Raw genomic sequence first — 23,122 nt, 5'->3', positions numbered from 1 at the left:
ACACCCTATAAAAAAGTCAAGTGGCGTGAGATCGGGTGATCTCGGTGGCCAATCCCACGGCCCTAAATGTCTAAACCAACGATCGTCGAAGAGTTCGTCAAGTTTCCTGGAAACTTCCTGGGTGGAATGAGCTGGCGCTCCGTCCAGTTGAAACCACGAATTCCTATATTCCTCTAAAGGCAAATTTTCAAGAAAATCGGTTACAGTCGTCCTTAATATTTGGAGATATCTCTCTTTATTGTTCTTCAGAATACAGAAAACATTCAGGTCAAATTTTTCTTGAAAACCCATTTCTTTTGTAACATGAGGATTATGATCAGCCCAAAAATGTTTATTCCTTCTATTGAAAATACCATCCCTCGTAAATTTTGATTAGTCGCTCCAAATTATTTTTGACAAAAATTCCCAATCTTCCTGTGTATGAATCAAAAGGGATTCACAAAAATGCATTCTACGTTCGAAGTCTTCTGCTTTTAGAGCTTGAACTTTGGTAAATTTATACGGATGCATTCCGTGATTTTTCAAAATTCGTTGTACTGAAGCATGTGATACACCTAAATCTTTTTCTGCACTGCGAATGGAAGCTTCTGGATATGCATAAAAATATGCCAAAACGTTAACAGTATTGTCCTCATTTGAAGTAACAGGTTTTGGTAATGTTGAAGGCGCTTTTAACATGGAGCCATAGTTTACCAAAAATCATTTAGAAAAGTTCACACATGCAGTTCGTGCTATTGGTAATATTAAATCCCTGTGAAGTAACTGACGATGACGAAGTAGTATTCAGTCCAACTGTAGAAAGTCCTTCATGACTAACCAATAATCCTCCTTAAAATAACGTGAGTTGGCGTATGTAGTTGTAACATATGCCTTGTAATCCAAAGATCGTGTGTTCAAATCTCATGGACCCTATAATTTTTTTATTATCAGCAGTAACGTTATACAAAAAAATTTGTATGATACATTTGTTAAAAGTGATTTTAATTTGCTCGTAAGTTTGGTCCACTTGCTGACGCTCGTTTTGCAATAATCCCCACTCACAAAATAAAATGCCACTTTCAACACTTGTAGGTAAAACGTGAATAACTATTTTTCCACAAAAACGGCTTTATTAAGAAAACTTGACGATTTAGGTATAGGGACATGTATATCATCTTGAAGCATTTTTCACCATCTTTCAATTTATCGAGCAATATACAGGGGGTTTCATTTGAAAAAATGAACTTTCGACTACTTTTATGCACAATGGAAATAATAGTCATTTTAGCACGCCCTGTATGATATGGAGTCGATTTCTTGATGTTATTTGAATATTTCGAGTTTGTCCAAACTATTATCAAAATATCAACTTTTCATGAATTGAAAGTACTGATATACTTAATTTCAATTAAGGCTATGTTTTGGACCATATTTAGCACAATTTATTTTTTATCTCGAAAACAGATAGAGATAGGTATATGACATTATAAACAAAAAAGTATTAAAATACTAGAGCGATTCCAAAAATGTAATAATATACGGGGTGTTCTATTTAAAAAAATATAATTGCTAGGACTTTTTGATAGAAGTGGCAACGCCGCAATGCTGAAAATATTTTAGATCGATAGAACAGGTAAGGAAATGTGAGAGGTGGAATTTTCAGAAAAATCATGTTTTGCGTTTTCCAGAAACGTCTAACCTACCATCGACCGTGAGTCACGCTGTATGTATATGTGTGTGTGTATCTCTGTATACATGTATACATAAATAAAAGTTATATATTTCTATTTATATTTTCTATTTTATTATAAACGAGACGTTATTAAAATAAAACAGTAATTATTAAAAATCTTTCAATCAGAAATTTAAATTTTCCCAGGCACCCTGTTTCCCAAATCTCTTGTGGAAGATTATTAAAAAGTTTTGGTCCCAGGTAACAAGCAGAGTTTTCTGTCACCTTGTTCTTATAAAATGGAATATAAAATTTGACTTTATTTTGTCTGGTATTAATGCTGTGAATATTCACATTCAAAGTAAAGTCTTTTCTATTATTAAATACATAAATGCATAGCTCTAAGATAAATAAACTTATCATTATTAAATACATAAATGCATAGCTCTAAGATAAATAAACTTATCATTATTAAAAGCCTGAAGCGAGAAAAGATATTTCTACATGAGTATGTACAGGGTACCCTAGCAATGAGTCGCAGAATCTTTTTTTGTACCGAGAAAACATCTTGTGCTAGTGTGGATCCACCCCAAAGGAGGATCCCATATCGTTCGTTATTATTTAAAGCTTATTCAAAAAACAATATTTTTAACTTTTCAGTTCGATGTTCTTTAAAAGCGTGTTTTTTAGTTTTTAAACTATATTTATTGAATTCCCAGCATAATAAAATCTATACAACTGAAGTAAGAGTCAATATAAAATTGTTTTTTGATAAATACAAATCATACTCATCTTATAAAAAATCGAATAACATTGTTCTAATATCACAATTCATAAACATTTTGTTATCATTATCAAGAAACAAATCCTTTCATTCAACAGATAATTACTAGCTGATTGGCTGTGAACGGTTGAAAAACCCAAAAAATTTGAGTGAAAAATTTATAATTTTTTTAGTGAATGCTACAGAATTCTGTTGATTATCCCAAAATTACTTTTACTTCTTCGCTATTCATGAAAATTAATCAACTCAGTTCCATATAGTGCAAGGGGAGCTTATATGAAGTTTAGTATTCATCAAAAACCCAAAAAATTATTATACGCAATTACTATTCGAATCCACAAAAAATTCTCGATATTTGACAACTGTACTTTCTCAAGGCAACAATTTATCGGCATTCGCGAAAATCTGAATACAATCAATCGATCACATAAGAAATAAAATAACATGTTACTCAATTATTGGACCTGAAAAAAATATTATGTAGAGAATTTACCTTTATGTTGGGCCAAAATTGAATAATTCTCTCCCTTATGAGATAATAATAATAATGATAATATAATAATAATGTTTATTTGCATAATAAAATAAAATATTACAAAACCAATATAACACATGCAAAAAAAAAAAACAAATAAACAGAAAAATCACAGAAGCAGTTCAAACTGCTTGTACGTGATATAATGACACATCCGGGTAAAGTCATATTTGGGTTTTTTGATAAGTCACATGTTAGGTAAATTTCACACTTCGGTAAATGACATAATCAGGAGGTACTCTTTTTTCATTTTTCATACTCATTTGGAATTTATAATATTACTGAAAATATTACGTTCCGTCTTGAGAATCCACTCAGTTAAAAAAAATTTGAATTTTCTAAATTTCTCAATATTCAGAATCTCATGAGGTATTTGCTTGTATATTCTGGGTGCCAGATAATTGACACTTCGTTGTCCGATCGTTTTGTCACATCGGGGTAAAAATAAAGAATAATTACTTCGTGTATTATGAGTATGTTCAAAAACTTGTAATGAAATTTTTTTATTTTTAATGAATAATAATATTTTCATACAGAAAAGTTGTCTGATATCCATGATTTTAGCTTCTTCATATAAGAGATCACTACTATAATTACGTGTCTTGCCAAATATTAGTTTAAGAATCCATTTCTGAACCACATTTACGTTTTCTGTAAAACAATCACTAACACCCCCCCATCCTAGAATTCCGTATGTAAGTTGTGACTGTATTAGTGAAAAATAAATCATTTTTAATTGTCCGATGTCCATAAATTCTTTAAGATATCTAAATTTCGGAAGAAACCCTCTTAATTTTTTGAGAAGTTGTTTCATATGTAAATCCCACTTCATATGTCGATCTATCGTGACACCAAGGTATTTCACCGTTGTTGCTGAAGGGATTTGTTTGTTCAAACCTACTTTGAGAGGACCTAGGTTCGGTAATCCGCTAATATAAGACGTGAATGGTAAGTACCAAGTTTTTTTGTAGTTAACAGTCAATTTATTAAATTGGAACCATTCCAAAATTTTTGGAAAATCCTCTTCAACGGTTTGCTTCATATTTTGCCAAGTTGAAGAAGTGTACAAAATGGCAGTATCATCGGCGAAACTGACAGTTCGACCTGTGGTTTTCAAAGAAAACAGACTATTCATATAGATAGTGAAAAGAAGTGGCCCCAGTACAGTGCCTTGAGGAAGATAAAATAAGAGATTCTATTGAATCCATTTGAAAGAGAGATAAAAAATATACTTGTAGAAAAAGAATTCATTCTATCATTGAAAATACCATAGAGATTATTACTTCCTACTAGTCATTGTTTTCATAGAATAGTGATTCAATCAATAAAAATAAAAAAGTTACAATACGGAAAAATTGCAAACAACCAGAGTGTATAAAATAAACTGCTCTTTCTTATATAATTTCTCATTTATTCCTATTTATTATTATTATTATAGCTTTACGCCAGGTGTTAACCAAAAAATGTATCATATAGTTTTGAACATATTTGTATATTATATTAGTATTTCAATCTGTTTTTAAAAAGTTATTCGAATATTATATTAATAAGCTAATCAATACAGTTTATTGTATGATTTTCGCTATAAAAGGGTTTTACAAAAACCTCGACAAGTATTTTGCTATACAATAGCTTCCTCAAGCATATGCTCAAGTTTATGCGGCAGCAGCACAAACCATAGACCCCTGGAAGACCCCACATTATATAAAAGCTCATTTGCAAAACCTTGATATCTCACTATCCTTCCCTACGCACAGACTAGGTCTTCTGTAGGGTGTTCATTTAGTTGTTATTTCATTCGTAATAAATTATTATTATCATTATTACTCACACCTTCCTATAAATCACGATTCAATGATACAAAACTTACTTATTGGTACTAGGGTCAAACATTTCTACTGTCTGAAGAAAACAACTTCCGTCGTACCCACCGCAGGCATACAACTTTCCCCCAAGCATGGCGACTCCTAGTCTACACCTAAAAAAATAGAATTTATCTTTATTCGTTTTCAATGCATGCTCAAAGCTCGACAGAATGGATTTATAATAGTCCGTCGGGAGTTGCAGTGGATGATCAAATATACCCACTCAGTTTGGACTTACAGAGAGAAATATTCTTTATTGCCTGAAGAACAAAAATTCTTATTGACAAAGCGTATTTTATGTCAGTAGTTGAAAAAAATAGGCACATAACAAAATATAAATTAGTCCAAAAATAATGAATAAATAAATACAGGTACATCATATCAAATGCTATATCAGACCAGAGTAATTACACTAACAAAAGATGACTTTAGTATTGCAATTGATGAAAAATGAAACATTCTATGTTTTTTACCACTTTTATTCGAAACTAACGTTACTGCAGTTTTATCCTATAAGGACATTTTCAAACTTATACATTAAACAGAAAGTTTCATTTCTCATTTTTCATGATGATTTCCTACCACATAGTAACGGCTACATCCAACAATTTATTGCAATTGAATTTATCTGCCTATATACAGGACTATTCAAATTCGTTTCTGTACATGGGGATCTCGTAAACGATAAGAGATAGAGTGTCGGTTAAATTATGACAAAGTTGCGTATTTTAGAGACCTATTCAATGATGTGAAAAAATCGAAAATAGTTCTTTTGTTTCTGGAGATATACAGGAAAAACGAAAAAATCCCAAATTATTTTTTTGCCTATATCGTCTTTATTCGCAGACATTTTGAAAATCTGTTCACATTTTGCTGTTGACACTTGATGTGGGCTATCAGAATATGTCCACTAATCTTTTATATAGGGTGCCATCTGACTTGGGCAACACCCATCTTTGAATTTTTAAATACGGACCTGTATTTTTTGTTGTAGTTTTTGGATCGTAGAAGTATGAAGTAAACTTCATACTGAGAAAATAAATTCAATTTTATATTGGGATGTTTCAGTAATATTTGATTATAATCGTGTGAATTATTCCCTTTCAAATTACGGCCCTGAAAATTGGTTGACTGAGTTGAATATAAACACAATAGCAATTTTCATGTCTCTCTATGTACTGAAGAGTTTTTCGAGAGTTTTTTTATTCATTTTCAGATACCTATTCATATTTTTTTCATTGCTCCGAGCATTTTCTACAATGAACTTCGAATAGGAAAACCTTTTATGATTATCTGAAACATATCTACATCAAAAATATATTATATGTGTTTTAATAAGCAGAAAAAGAAATGATAACAATAATAACATGAAGTAATTTATATACACAAAAAAATTAATGGCGCAATAAATGTTCGAATTGGAGTCGTTCCATTTCGAGACATTTTTGAACACGGTTTTTCAAATTATTTATTGGCCTTAATACACTTATTTGCTGCATTATTGCGAAATCATTCAAAATTCTCAATCTCGAGTCTTCCACATTTTCTATGTCTCTGCCAGCGTAAATCCTATTTTGTGTATATAAATTACTTCATTTCAATTTTCATTACAATTACATTACATTACATTACATTTAGGGTCAAATGTGACACCAAGATCCCTTTGATGAGTGCTTATTTGAAGAGATGTGTTATTTATGCAGTAATAACATTATGTTTAAAGGTGTATTTTGAGTATTTACATTTGTTTGTGTTGAAGGGAAGATTATTTTTGATACACCAAAGGTACAAAAAGTCGAGGTCTTTTTGTAAGTTTAAGGTTAAGGTAAGGTTAAGCAGTCCTCCACTGATGTAATGGGCCGAAAGATTTTCAAATCATCTGCAAAGAGTTAAGAAGTCTAGAGAGATCATTTCCTATTTCGTTAATGAAAAGTGAGAATAAAAGAGGTGCCAAATTGCTTCCTTAAGGGGCACCACTATTAACAATAAATTGGAACGACTTGTGATCTCTATAATCTACGAATAGAATACGTTCAGTTAAGTATGAGCGGAACAGGTTTAAGAGTTGAGATTCGAATCCATATTGGCGATGTTTATTATTTTTTTTTTAAACACTTTATTCAATTCATTAAAGTAGTACAATAGTAGTAGTAGAACTTAACTATTATCACAGTGTGAGAATTTATTAAAAGAAATAAATTTTATGAGAAAAATCAACAATATTACCAGTCTGTATCATATTCCACCTACTTCTTCGAAGTGTATCTATAAAACCAGTCAAATCTTTGAAACTTTCTAAATTGTTATACAGTAAAGCACTGTATATCCAAAGCCACACATTTGTATCTTTTTCCCTTTTGAAGGAAGTTTGAAATATCTCTCTTGGATCGCCACTATCGTTACACAGGCGATTTTTTTTTATATGCTCATAGCACCATTTCCATGGGACCTTCGAGATTAGACAGTTTTTAATACGGTGCGATATGTTGTCAATATCGTCACATTTCGAACACAAATTGGAGTCGCTAAGGCCATGACGTAAAGTTTTAGAAACTACCGGGTATATTCCATTTATCGCTTTGTAAACAGCAGATCTCCACTTTGACGGAATTCTACAATTTCCGATTACTTTCCACACCTTATTCCACTTACTGTTAGGAAACTTCGACTCTATGGGCGGTTTAATGTATTTTTTTTTCATAAAACTTTGGTATATTAGTTTTGTTTTCAGCAGCATATCTTGATCTAATTCTACGATCGCCTCACGAATGATTTCTTTGTATTTTTTGAGAGAGTTGTGTACCGGGCTATTCACGTTATTATTTAGCATATAGTTCAAATATGTTTTGTAAGTTATTTTTCTTTCACAGGTGGCCAAAGAATTTTGAAGGGTTTTGACGAATAGAGCTTTTGCTTTCAATTCAAAATCAATAAGATTTAGCCCTCCCCGTTTATAAGGTAGAAAAAGTTGGTCCCTGCTAACTCTATATAGATGACCACTCCATATGTAATTACCCGTTAGAAGTTTTATTTTCTGTATGTGATACTGAGAAACTGGTAAAACTTGTGCCAAATACCACGCTTTAGAGAGCACAAACATATTTACAAATTGAATTTTTTTTATCAAGTCTAAATTCCGTGTGTAATTGGTTTCCAGGAGTACGTGCATATTGTGAATAATTGAGTCCCAATTTTTCCGTATCATCTCATTGAAGTCTGCACATACTCTCATTCCTAAAATTTTAACATCTTCTTTAACAGAAAAATTTTGTGAAAAGTTATGTTTGAAGTTTCCTAGAGGTAAGATTACAGATTTTTCATAGTTAACATTTGCATTAGATGCCTCACAATATATTTCAATCAAGTTGTTCAGAACGTGGATATCCTTTGGATTCGTGAAAAAAATTGTGACATCGTCTGCATAAGCCGAAGCTATCCTTATCCCGTTTGGAGTTTTTATGCCCTGTAGGGAAACATTACATAGTCTCAAAAAAGGTTCCATCGAAATACTGAATAAAATCATCGACAGGGGACAGCCCTGCCTTATTGAGCTCTTTATATCGAAACTTTTAGACAGAAAGCCATTTATCATCATTGAAGAATTTGCAGTGCTATAAATGTTTTTCAATGCCTGTATTATTTTATTACTGAATCCCATAATATGATAGTTTGCCAAAGATATGAATGATTAACCCTATCAAAAGCCTGGGAAAAATCAATACTTATAATACCTCCTTCAGTTTTTTGTTCAGTTTCCCAATCTAAAATAGTATCCCTGATCAAAAGAAGGTTGTTGAAAATTGACTTTTCTGTTCCACAGTTCTGCTCGTCTCCTAAAATTTTTGGCAACACATTTTTTATTCTTTCCGCTAGAATTTTCGTCAGTAACTTGTAGTCCGTATTCAATAAAGCTATAGGCCTCCAATCACTGATTATCAATGGATTTTTCATCTTTGGAATGAGAGTAATAACAGCCTCAGAAAATTCTCTAGGGGGCAAAACTGCACTAGTGAAGATCAAATTAAGAAATTTTGTTAATTCATCTCCTATCTCATTGAAAAAACAAATGTAAAATTCATAGGGTATTCCATCGATACCCGGTGTTTTCTTTTTTGACTCTGAATTCAAGATTTTCCATACTTCATCTTTATCGATTTCCTTGTTTAATTGCGTATTATCTAGAATCGACAATTTCTTGACAATATGAGATAGCATAGATCGTACAGCCTGTTCCCCGACCCCGGAAGATTGAAATTTTTGTCTGTAGTGTTCAGATGCATAAAGTAAAATATCTTTAGAAGTCTTTAAAATTCCTTGGTTTTCAGTTTTAATTTTTGAGATTACTGAGGCGCTATTTTTCCTTTCCTTCATCAGGTCATATAAGGAGTAATGATCATTGAGTTGGTCTTTATTTTTGTTCATGAATTTTTTGTCCAAAGCTTTTTGTTTCAATTCTATCATGATATTTTTTATTTCACGTATTTCATTCCCAACCTGTTCGCCTTTGAGAAGTTTTTCATTCAATTCAATTAATGCCCTGTTATAAAATTCAACAGTATTTTTATGTTCTCTTGCATCAGTTATTTCAATATTTTTTAAAAAAGATTTTACTTTCTTTTTGAATACATGAAACCACCATCTGATAAAATTTTTATTATAACAGAAATTTTGTTTTAATCTTATTATTTCTTGTTTAAAATCGCTTATAGTTTCTTCATTGAGACAAAATTTTTTAATTTCCAGTAACCCCATCCATGATTTATAATTTTAGGCCTGTTATTTATTTCAAGGTAAAATAGATACACCGAATGATCTGAAAATGCTACTGGTTTAATTTCAGCTTTATAAAGTAAATCTTTGTATTCTTTGGATATATATGCCCTGTCTATACGCGTAGAACAATTGTCTCTAATGTATGTGAATTCTTTTTTATTTTTATATAGAATATTCCATGTATCAACTAAATTTGAGCTCTGAACGAGTCGTAAGAGCATTTTGCAAATTGACGTATTATTTTTAGAGTCACTTTGCTGTATTACACAATTGAAATCTCCTACTAAAATGACAGGCAAATTGAAGTTGAAGTGTAGAAACAAATCATTTTGGAAAAACTTATTTCTCGAGCGATAGTTTTGACTACCTGAAGGTGCATAAATATTAACGTAGCGAATATTTTCGATAGTTACCGATACTATTCTACTGTCTTGAGAACAAAGTATATCCTTTATGTCATAGCCACATCTGTGTATAATTCCCGTACCGCGTTTTGCTTCACCTATGTTGCATATCATGGTATATCCAGGAGAGAGTTTCAAAAAATCTGTAGTTAATTCTTGTACAAAAATAATATCAATATCATGCTTTTTGATAAATTCAGAAAGTAATCCTTGTTTGACTGGATTTTTAAGACCATTACAGTTAGCCGAAAGAAGAGTAAGTAAATTTGTAGCTATTTTTATGGACTGAAATAAAAACAAATAGTAGTAAGAAAGGTTCAATAAAAAGTTCTAAAACATATCAGCATCGCTCCCTGGAGATTTCTCTTCCTCATCTATTTCATATTCGTTAATGTTTTGTGAGGTGTTGCTTCTCAGATTTATATGTAACTTAGGGACTTTTCTTTCTTCTTCTTCCGAACTTCCGTTTGTTTTAGCCTTTTTCTTTCTCTTCTTTTCCGCTTTCTTTTCCTGTTTATCATTTCTTGGAGTGGCTGGTATAATATCTTCTTCTTGAGACACTGAAGTTGTATGGATAGTCTCTCCCTCTTGTGGTTTTTGTGCAGGGTTGTGAACGATAACTTCTGGCAAGGAATGAGGTGGTTCAAAATATTTTTCTTGGACATTCAGTATTTGATTGTTATACATCCCAGCTTGATCAATCAGATCTTCCAAGTTATGGACAAAGATTTGGTCTGTGGTTTCTCTGTTTGGTTTATCCCGTGTTACGTCAACGTATGATGTTCCTTGTAAGTTATGTAAAGCTGGCATTACCGGTGCATTAGGTCTTCTGATTGCCATAACTCTGTTGCTTGGTTTTGAAGGGCATGTTCTTCTTTCGTGACCAGGTTTATCACATATCATACATGTTTTTTCTTGATTTTTATATGTAACCAGAGATGTTGTTCCCTCGAGTGACATAGGAAGGTATCTTCTTCTTCATTGAAATTAACATAGACCTAACACCATTTTCTACCGGATAAAGATCTTGGCCTGACCACATTTCATTTCTTATTGTTTTAACTATTCCGTATTTACCAAAATACTCTATCAACTTGGAATTTTTAAGTTCCGGAGGAAAATCAAAAATTCTTACCCATATATCATCTTCTTCAGCACTAATATAGATTTCTTGTTTCTCTTCCTCATCTTCATAAAACAATTTCATATTTTCAAACCTCTGAAGGGTTTTTTCTACTAATAACTTTGATATAACTTTTATGTACACCTTCGAACGTATGTGATCATATTGAATACATTCTACTTGATCTCTTGAGAAAACGAATTCTTGTTTAATCCATCTATGGATATTTATATTTGGAGGTTTTTTTCTAACATTCTTGAAATCCAATATTAGTGTATTTTCCCTTTTAATAGTCATCGTACGCTACTGAACTATAAACAATTTACTAAACTCACACCTGTTCTCTATGAAGTCAGAACAACGACTGATTATTATTAAGAATGTTATGATCCAACTTGTCAAACGCCTTCGAAAAATCTGTGTAAACAATATCTACTTGTAGGTTATTATTAAGTGCATTACTTGCCGATTGTGTGAAACACATTAAGTTGATATTGTTGATCTTTTGCTAAAGAAACCGTGTTGATTGTTTAAAATTAATTCTTAACACTAGAAAAGATTCTGTTGTACAAGCACATCTCAAAAGCCTTTGCAAAGTTGGATAGCAGGTTTATAGGTCGGTAGTCTTGGATATTGTTTATGGCACCAGCTTTGAAAATTGGGCACATTTTTAATATTTTCCATTTGTTAGGAAAGCATCCTGTACTCAGTGCTAGATTGAAGATTGACTGTAATGGTGTATCTGGAAGGTGTGCACAATCTTTAACGAAAAAGCTAGGTATATTATCATCCCCGCTCGTGAGTTTTGGTTTGTTGAGAGAATTCCAGATTTCAATTAGTGAAAAATGTTTTATAGAAATGATACAATTGTTTCAGGTAACATTCAATAAATCAATCAATTTTATTGTCATAAAGAACAAGGAATTCTTGTGGACAAAGTACTTATATAAATAAAACACTAAATGCTAAAAGGTACACTTTGTCAGTCAACATATAATATAAAAATCCTTAACAATGAGAGAAAAATAAGTAAATAAAATAAAAAATAGTTAGATTAAAAGCTATCCGCATAAAATTCTTCCAAAGTATAATACGGGCGACTACACAGTAAAAAGTAGACAGCCTTTTTAAAATTACCTAATGTGTTAATTTCTCTTAAAAAATCAGGTAAGTGATTGAACATCCTGCAACCATTATAAATAATAGAGTCCATCACTAAAGTAGAATTCGGCTTGGGTAAGTTAATACTGTTTTGCTTGCGTGTAGGATAGCGGTTAGCCGTATTGAATTTATTCAGATGTTTTTTGATCAGACAAACTGTCTCCGCTATGAATATGGCAACAACAGTATGTAGTTTATGCAATACTCGCCTTTGCTTTCGAAATGTATCTAATTGCTCTTTTTTGCGTAATCAGGATGCTTTTCATGACATTATTATTGCATACTCCTATGTTTATATGACTGTAGGGGTGGAGAATATGCACTTTCAAAAAATTGTGCGAATGCATTAACGACTTCGGAGGCACTGTTGTATTCAACATCGTCCCAGAATAGAATACTAGGAATTCTTGATGTACCTTTCATATTTTGAATGTACGACCAGAAATTGGTAGGATCTTCTTTGATTGTCATTTCAGATTTATTTTCATATTCTCTGTATGCTAAATTAATTTTTGTTTTGATGGATCGACGAAGAGATCGGAAATCTTCTTTGAGAATACCTGAGTCTATAGTTTTCAGTTTTCTAAAAATTCTATTTTTTCTTTTAATATCGTTGATTATTTCATTATTCATGAGGACTACTCCAATGTCTTACGCATTACTATACCTTTTAGTGAGCATTGGAGGTGCTTCCATCCACGTATTGGTAGCTGGATTATAACGTTCCACTGAATCAAATATTGAGAGCCCGTCATGTCCTCCGAGAGCATAAATAAATCCTAAAAAAGTAAATTTTCAAGTACTACGCTTTCAAAAAATGCACTCTTAATGACCTTGACACGCTATGACGGCACCAGCACTTCTTGATTTGTTCATAGGAGCCAAGGAGCACCATGAACTCGTTGCTGGATGATACCTTTCTACAGAGTTCAAAGAAGTTACACCATCGTACCCACCGCATACATAAATAATATCACCCAAAGCTGTAGCACCTAGAGCACTAAAAATTGATGATACAAAAAACATTAAAAGTAGCATATCCGAAATAGAAACAAACATACCTTCTTTTACAAATCATCGGAGTGACGGTTGACCACTCCTTCCTGATGGCATCATAAACTTCTACGCTGGATAACCTATCTTTTCCGTTATAACCTCCAAAAGCAAACAGTTTACTTTTCAGCACTGCCACGCCCAGGCGGGATCTCATCATGGACATTGGCGGCGCCATGTTCCATTTATCAATTTTAGGATCATAATACTCAACGGTAGAAAGAGAATCACCATGCCTGTTGAGACCTCCAACGACATAAATATATCCTTTGATGTCGCACACTCTTGGTTCAGTTCGAAAACTTTGTATCAGAGCTCTCCTTTCTGGGATTAAGTGAAATGTTAACGCTTCATCCACAAGATCACTGCGAAAAATGGATGTTGACTTTCACACATGAAATATATTACAGTCTTCTTACCGACACTGTATGGAATATCTAATCTGATCCTCGTTTCTTACTCTATCCGTTATATACAAAGGTGACAGTAATGGCAGTCGCACTAAAGAGAGCAATTCAGGTAAAAATTCCTTTCTTCTTTCTACATCATGCTTGACCCATCTCATGCATGCTTCGAAAACTTGTTCTTCACTGCAAGATATTTAGAAGGTGACAAAAATATTGCAACAGCTCTATCAAAGAGTACTCTTTTCAAATTTTGACGAAACAATAATCAAAACATCAATGGAGATGCGTTCAAATAAGGATGAAAAAAAGTATTACAGAATATTTTGACGTTCTATAGAAATTTTCAACACAGAAGTTGTACAGCTTTTGTACAGGTTTCTTTGTAATATAACCTCATAATTTCCTAACAATATATGTACTTTTTTATTATTTTTATCTTTTTCAAAAAATGAATGAAATGTTGACAAAATTTGGTGAAAAATTCCGGTTTTCGTCCATTACCACATTTTTTTGGTATGTCCAAGAGCTTTCTAAGCGATTCGGATTTTATCTCTTCAAGGGTCGTCCTTTCATGAGTCTCTTCCATCTTGGAACAGGAAAAAGTCGCAGGGGGTCAAATCCGGTGAAAATGGTGGCTGAAGCATGATTATGGTGTTGTTTTTGGCCAAAAAATTACGAACAAGAACACCTGATGGTGTTCGAAGAAAATGGTGAGCAAAACCTTGACATTTAATCGAACTTGACGTGCTTTTTTGGTCTGGCTTTCCTGGGGTCTTCCATTGGGACGACTGGAGTTTGGTTCCGATGTCATAACCATATACTCATGATTGGTTACTAGTTATCACCTGGATTGCCGTTGACATCATTCAACAGTTCATGAGCGATGCTTATGCGACTGTTTTTTTGGTCTAAATTCAGCAATTTTGGAATAAAATTCGGTCCCACACGCTTCAGGCCCAAAATTTACGAAAAAATTGCATGGTATGAGTCAACCAATATGCCGACATCCTCAGCAACTTCTCTAACAGTGATTTGAAGATTCTCCATAACAATTTTATCAACATTTTAATTGGTTGTTGATGTGCTGGGGCGTCCAGGGCGAACGTCTTGTCTCTCAGAGTACAATCATCGTATGACACTGTCAACATTTCAAGTGTTTTTCAACAAAAATAATTCATGGAGTTCAGAATCACATCCACAATTATCTACAGGATATGACTGATGCGGTGAAGATTTTATAGATAGATAGTTTTTTGTAATAAAAAACCTTTTCAGGTGTAGAACATGTCAAGTACAGTGAACATTACAGAAGTAGTAGAAAATCATGAGGCAGTATCATTAATATTGGTTAAAAATATAAATGGCCACAGATATATGAATAACAAGGTTATCACAGTCAATATACTTAATGTAATATTGTTATATGAGATACAGAACACGAACATATGTAGGGTTCAAAAGAGACTAAACTACATCTCAATGCAGAATAATACGACATGAAATATTCAACGCAAACAACATCAGTTTAATCGAAGAAGAGACTATTAGAGAGCTTTTCCGGTTACACTTTCCTGGGTCAGAAATTACAAATCTAACAACGGAGTCCTGGACGAATTCACAACTGGAGGCCCCGAAAAGGGCATCCAGGGAGGACTAGCAAATGACAAAGAAGGTGATAAATCTGGAGAAAATTAAATGGGCTGTAAACTCATTTCAACCCTATAAGTCGCCGGGACCTGATGGCATATACCCAGTAATGATTCAAAAGGGACTGGAACTACTTTTCAACAAATTGTGTATAATTCTCAGGGCAAGTTTAGCACTGGGACACATACCAAAAATTTGGAGACTGATCAGGGCCACCTTCATTCGGAAACCTGGGAAAATCGGACAGGACTCGGCGAAGGCCTGTCCGACTGTATTAGCATGTCATTTGCGTTGAAAACGCTAGAAAAACTACTTGACAGGCATATCAGGGACGTATCACTGGCTATCAGACCATTACATCGAGTCCAATATGCATACAGGTCAGGTATGTCAACAGAAACGGCTCTATGTCAATCAATCATCCAGGCGTTGAGGAGAAGAGGGATCGACAAGACAAGCTGTAGGTGGATAGACTGCATACTTAGGGGAAGATTGGTATATACAATCATTATGGGGAAACAGTCATGGCACGGGTAGCAAGGGGCAGTCCTCAGGGGGGTTTCTATCCCCTCCGTTATGGAACCTTGTAATGGACGAGCTATTATGTCTCTTGGACCACAAGGGGTATAAAGCACTGGGCTATGCAGACGACTTAGTCATCTTAGTCCAGGGTAAATACAATAAAGTAGTGAAGGGATGCATGCAGCAGGCCCTGAATATTATAACAAGATGGACCGAAGAAGAAAGGTTTAACATAAGCCCATCCAAATCGACCATAGTAGCATTCACCAAGAGGACTGAAACGGAAGGTCTCGGACCTCTAAAACTTCGAGGTGAAGAAATACAAGTGTCGGGGGAGGTTAAATATCTGGGAGTAATCCTAGATTCCAAACTGACCTGGAACCAACACTTGGACAGGATAAAGAGGAAGCGGAGGTAGCACTGATGCTCGCCAGACGCACGATGGTGGGAATGTTGATGGTGGCATGTTTGGGAATGACGGGAGCAATGAGAACTACCCCAACAGCTGCATTGGAGACACTCCTGAATCTACCTCCTTTACACCTTGTGATAATGGGGGAGGCCAGGATGGGCCAATTCAGACTGAAAAACTCACCGAACTACAAAAGATCGGACCGAACAGAAATTTCGGAACAAGTGGAGGAGCACATATTGAATATGTGCACGGACCACATGACACCGAAGTACACCTTTAACACAAAAATCACGGTCAAAATCGTAAGCCGTGAAGAGTGGAAGTCCATTAGTCATCCCGAAAACATGTTTGGGAAAAACACCTGGTATGCAGATGGATCGAAGACCAAACATGGAAAGGGAGCTGGAATATACGGAGCGGATAGAAATTTAAACTACAGCTATCCGCTAGGACTATACACATCCGCACATCTGCGACGCACACGTTCATCATTTGAATTTAACTATCCTGTAAATTTATATGGATCTAGATCTTCTCTTGTATACATGCTCCGATTGGCTAATCAAGCAGGTGTTTTAATATCATTGGACTGGACTTTATCGCAAAACAGTTTTCGCCAATTGATATTAAATTATTTGGTTAGTATTTCTGAATAACGTCTCCCTGTCATTCTGGTATATTGGCAGTTAAGGTTGTGTAAACATTATGTTGCTATTTTTAGTATTAATTTTATCGTATATGTATTAGTATTGAACTAAAATTTTTGTTTTATTTTTTTTTTGTTATATCCATGTAATTAGGCTAATCAGCCTGTTTGGATGAATAAATAAATAAATAAATCCGTCTTTCAGGCGGAAGTGTATGCTATCTTGCAGTGTGTAAGGCTCATTAAATTGAGACCTCAAAGAAATGAGCGGATCAATATTTTTACCGACAGCAAGAGCGCACTAGGGGCTCTGACATCAAAACTGGTCTGGGAATGCCCTGAAGAACTGAATGAACTTGCAAACAGGAACAAATTAACTTTGTACTGGGTGCCAGGGCATTCAGGAATCACAGGTAATGATAAAGCTGATGAATGCTCTAGACGCGGATCATCAACTTCATATATAGGTTCTGAACCAGTTTTGGACATGGAGCAATAAGAAGCACACAGAGTACTGGACAAAAGTACCTGGCAACAAACACAGTAGAACCTTCATTAGGAAACCGTCCGAGACAAGAATCGAAGAACTACTTCAATATAGTAGGGATCGGCTCAGAATAATTACAGGGCTACTAACCGGTCATTGTCCGCTTAGAGGACACCTGAATAAAATGGGGCTGTACAACGAAGACCTCAGCTGCAGAATATGCAACGGAGGGATAGCTCTACAGGCAGGCAATATATGGACATACGTACGTCCAGAAGAATATGACGAGCATCCAACACGAAATCTGTACAAACTAGTACAGGGAACGAGACTGCTGGAATTGGTGTCATGAGAAGATGGGAGAATAAACGCAATAAGCCCAAGAGGCTGCAGTGTTTTCTGAACACTTGGACTAAATGGACAAGTCAGACAGCTCCCAAGGTACAAAAAAAATATTAGATACAGAACACGAACATATACATCTATATGTAGAGACTAAACTACATCACAATGCAGAATGATATGACATGAAATATTTAACGCGAACAACATCAGTTTAAATTAACATTGAAGAATTCTTCCAGCGAATAATTAGCTTCAGGAAGAAGCAAAGTTTTCAATTTATTCTTCATGATCATAGAATACAAAGTTCTGAGAGATTCAGGTATCTTGTTATAAATATCAATGATTGAAAAAGGTATATTTTTGTTTCGTGTATTGTGGGTATGGTTTCTATCTTGAGTCCCAAAAAGAGATATATTTTCTTTGACACATACCACAGATTCATAAATATAGAGACCTGTTAATGTTTACAGCTTTCTCTTTGAGAAAGGTTGAATATTTTTCTGAGACACCGTTTTTGCAATATGAATATTTTTTGTGTATGTGCAGACATGCACGCTATCGAAAGATCGTCAATAAAATTGAAATCTCTTATTTGAATCTAGTTCTTTCTATTCATTTTACACATATTTTTCTTCTTACAACAAAACACTCATAATTGAAAGGTCTGCAATCATGTTTTTTTATTAAAAATTTTTCAAATATAGACAGAATGCTGAATTTAAAATAATGAAGCGACTATCAACTATTATTACAACCACAAGGAATATTAAAAGTTGTTAAAAAACACTCTGTGTCACCACTGGATTTTAATAGTTAAAAAGGGTGAATTGAAAAAATGCACCCCTTGTGAAATACAGAATTATTTTTTCAAAAAATAAAACAATAGGTACCCAGATTTATTATTGCTGAAATAGAACCTCAACCTACCTATCAACTCTGAGTTCATTCTTGGTAAACAAATTCTTTATGTCTTCTACTTGTAAGTTCAAATATTCTTCGTGTTGGGATACTTCATGAAAATATGATTCGATATATTTTTCTGCGGACTCAGCCAAGGTTGAACATCCCAATGATTCTGCGAAATGTCTAAATCCTAATGCATTTTGTGGATGAATCCTAAAATTGAACAAAACTCGTTAAAACATTCAACACTCATAATTATCTTGCAACAACCAAACACAAGTTTGGTATTGAAGTAATAAAAAAACTCACTCTCGTGCTGTTTCCCGAAATATTGCTGGCACAAAAAATCTTCAAACTAGTGTTGGCGAATTTCTTTGAGGAAACAGAAAAGTGAGGAGTCATCAATCGAATACCATAAAAGGACAAACAAGTGAAATCTCTGGTAGAATAATTCAACAGCAAGAAAAATTATTCATGGACAGACTACTATAAGTAAGAAATAATCATCTAGTTATTTCTTTCAATTGCATAGATTGATTAGTGGATATTGTTGATTTTCTTACCGGCTATGACTTATACAGGCACAGATGACGACTTTACGCTTCAACACTCCTTTATTAAGCGATTTAGAAACATTGCATTCGGTTTGTAGTAGTGTGCGGTAAAATATCGACCTGGCGCACGTCTATACGGATCTTAGTTATAGTACAGTCAAATTGTATTTTCTATCAAAAGTTAGCTCGTTTAACTATATTGTTAAAAAGCTGTGTTCTCGATTTGAGCCACATTATTTTAGTTTTATTGTTAAATAATCTTTCAGTGAAGTAGTCAGTCGGGCTTGTTTTCTATCTAAAAGGTAAGTAGTTTAATTGATTAATTCCTAGAATAATTACTAGAAAAATATACCCATATGAGAAAACCTTCATAAAGGGACCGTCCGAGAAGTGAAGAACAACTTTAACAAAGCAGGGATTGGCTCAAAGAATAATTACAGAGCTACTCATCGGACACTGTCCATTGAACACGAACAAAATAGAGTTGTACAACGGAGATCTTAGCTGAAGCAATGCGTCAAAGGGGCAGAAATAGCTTGACAGATTTTATCACTGGATCACAGGCGGCAAATAAAATTTATGAACAACCCAAATTATGATCAGAAAAATCGTGACATAAATCCCGCGAGGGACCTGTAGAAACTATACAGGGGAGTACATTATTGAAATGGGCGTCATGAATACGATACGGGGGGGGGGCGCAATGAGCCTATGAGGTTACAGTTTGCAGGAGACTTGGAGTGATTGAATTCAGAGGGTTCCCAAGTAGTAGAAAAAAGAAGGTAGATAAATTCGTGTCTCTGTATGTGTCATCCACAATAATTTGATCAATGATTAGTGTTGAAGGAAATAAGTAAACTGATACTAAATTTTCACAATATTAATTGTACCCATGATTAAATACAGACAAAATCAAAATACCTATTCTATTCGTCAGTTTTTTCATAAATCCAACTATTGAAAAAAGATGGATTTTCATGAATTGACTCGTCAATGGTGAACAAGTTATTAGGTTATTTATCACATGTATTACAAATTAAAAAAGATCCAAATAGTAAAACACTTCAGTTAGAGTATACAGAATATAAAAAAGTCTAGACAAACTTATTAAAAAAACAAAAATAGACTTCTACAAAAATAAAATTCAGGCAAACAAAGAGAACTCAAAGGTATTGTGGGAAACTGTCAATGAAATAATCTCAAGTCCCATCTCAACAGACATAAATTGTATGAAATTGAATGATGGATATATATCAAATGACCTGTTGGACATAGCAAATAACTTTAATGATCATTACACCAATGTCGGACCAGAATTAGCAAAAAAAAAAATGGATGGATATAAAAAAAAACAATAATGATATTGAAGTCAAATATATGATTTCGCAACTGAAGAACAAAAAATCGGCAGGAAACAATCTGATTGATATGAGACTCGTGTACTAATTGGAAACTGGAAAAATAAAATAAATAAAATTTTAAAAAATCAAATAGAAAAACAATAATTTTATTAATTACGATATTGATTGTTCACCATAATTTCCCATGATGAAAAACTCACATTTTCAATACATACTGATACTATTCTTGCATGTACACATTTATTTAGGTATAATAATAATAATAATATTCGTTCTTCATTCTTCAACAGCCATATTGTATACCTATATAAGCTGTTATTATTCAAAATTGGCTGCGATCAAAGAATATTAGCTTTGAAGACTCAATGCTGAGAGTACAGCTACTAAAAATTGTCAAGAAGCGCAAGCTTGAATACCAAAAATATAGTCAATGAGATGGCAGCAGGCCAAAACAAAATTGTCCTTCGCCTGCCTCCATACCACTGCGAGCTCAATCCCATCGAGTTAATATGGGCGGATGTGAAGAATTTTGTAGCTCAGCATAACACCACGTTCAAATTTGCAGATCTCAAAGTACCTTTTGATGAGGCTTTGAAAAGAGTCACAGCGGAGAAATGGGAGAAGTGTGTTCGGCATGTGATATCGGAAGTCGAGACAAAGATGTGGAAGCTTGATAACATAATAGAGGCACAAATCGAGCCACTGATAATTCAGATTGGTGAGGATGACACTACTGATGAAGAGACAAATTCATCCAGTTGAATAATTTTGATTAATATTCCTTTTGATTTTACATAAAATAAAAATTATCAATAAAGAAATAATTACGTCTCTTTTCATATAATGCTTGAGTGCGCTGTGAAAAATCCAATGAAAATCTTTTTATATTACACATATTATCTGCATTTTTCCCGTTAAACTGCAAAACTTGTGCATTTCACTCGTTATTATAAAAAAGTTTTCCTAAGTATGATATAGCATTTGCGATCAACAAGATGTTGGTTCTGAATACGACCCTGGCCAATTCTTGGGATTTTCAATATCACGTGCGTAGGGCATGTCAATGTTTACATCCACTCTATCTTGGATTTGAATTTGCTTTAAATCTAGCTGGAATTGGGTTTGAGCATCTAATACTGCGGACTCTGTATCACTGTTTTTTCAAAATCCGTATTGCCCATCATATAATAATTTTGCCTTTTCATGATATTCAAACAACCTAGAATTTGCTGATTTCTCAATAATTTCAGATGAATCTGGTAAAACTGAAGTTGGTCTATAATTCGTCAATTTGTATTTTCTACTTGCTTCAAATAATGGTTTTACTTTGACAATTTAAGCATTACTTGGTACTGAACCTGTTGAAAAAGGTTCCAATTCTGATTTAACTTTTTATTATTATTGGTTCATTAAACACTTACCTTAAGAGTAAATAATTTGCACATGCATCTCTTACTTTACTCAATTGCAAGAAAGACGCTCCTATCATAATACTCTGGACATTGTTCTTGTCCAACGTTACTTTTCCCGAGTAGGCAAAATTTATTAATGCCTCTAATGCACTGAAAAATCGTTAAAGTAAATCATTATTGGAAACTGCAAAAGAGGTAAATTATTCTAAAGTTGGGTCTAGACCAATGCAACCAACAGCACAAAACATTTGCTAACATTTTTCAACAAGCATACTACTCATCGCGAATGACAACTAAAATTTTACAACACTTTTAGTTGAGTATGTAGATTTTGTTTGATGTACTGACACCCCTTGGGAACATTCAAAACTGGCGCAAAATACAGCAATGTTCGTGAATGATTTTCATTTTTTGTTGCATTGGTCCGATCCCAGCTAAACAGCTCAAATAGAAAAAAAGTTTTACTTAGAAAACCATTTCATGAAATGAATTTTATTTTCCCTGTTAACTCCCTCAAAACTTCTAATCTTCAATAAATTCACAAACTCTCTTTAAGTTACCAAATCAAGTGATATCAATCAAGTCGACCCGGAGCGCCAATTAATTTTTGTTGTTTAATAATTTCATACTTTGTATTACTTTTTTTATGTTTCTATAATTAAAAATGTTCTTTATATTATTCACTGAATTTATGCCATAAATCAACATATTATGAGAAATACTTATGATGCACTGTTTGGAACCTTCGGTGTAGTAATGATATTACTGGAGTTTCTTTCCCAACACAAAATCGTTATTTTTAACACCTCGATACATGTTTCGATCACCAAGTGATCATCTTCAAAGAGGAAGATTATATATATATATATATATATATATATATATATATATATATATATATACACACACATCGGAAAAGTCTAGGGATATTTTTAAAAATGGCAATAATTTTTTTTAGATCGCTTTAGGGAAAAAACAGTTGACGGGTGATTATTAAACGAATGTAACTTACAACAAAATTTATTAAATGGTCAAAAATACTGAGTGCGCATATAAGCAAAACTAAAAAAAAAT

General features: G+C 33.6%; 1 protein-coding gene across 1 annotated transcript in view; it reads right to left on the bottom strand.

The window, feature by feature from the left end:
* Positions 1-23,122, bottom strand: part of KLHL18 (Kelch like family member 18) — a 29,178-nt gene that overhangs the window by 2,313 nt on the left and 3,743 nt on the right. The window contains exons 3-9 of the mRNA XM_074184759.1: positions 22,058-22,198; positions 18,746-18,934; positions 13,769-13,939; positions 13,358-13,714; positions 13,130-13,296; positions 12,964-13,075; positions 4,841-4,948 (exon numbers count right to left, since the gene is read on the bottom strand). Of these exons, the coding sequence (XP_074040860.1) occupies positions 4,841-4,948; positions 12,964-13,075; positions 13,130-13,296; positions 13,358-13,714; positions 13,769-13,939; positions 18,746-18,934; positions 22,058-22,198 (1,245 nt within the window). The remainder of the gene's footprint in view (positions 1-4,840; positions 4,949-12,963; positions 13,076-13,129; positions 13,297-13,357; positions 13,715-13,768; positions 13,940-18,745; positions 18,935-22,057; positions 22,199-23,122) is intronic.

Source organism: Leptinotarsa decemlineata, unplaced genomic scaffold (genome assembly GCF_025532065.1).
Source record: "Leptinotarsa decemlineata unplaced genomic scaffold, Ldec_3_MD MMD2_tig00026358_RagTag_RagTag, whole genome shotgun sequence".
Classification (NCBI taxonomy): domain Eukaryota; kingdom Metazoa; phylum Arthropoda; class Insecta; order Coleoptera; family Chrysomelidae; genus Leptinotarsa; species Leptinotarsa decemlineata.
The sequence above is the reverse complement of the archived record's forward strand: the minus strand, read 5'-3'. Positions and strand labels throughout refer to the sequence as shown.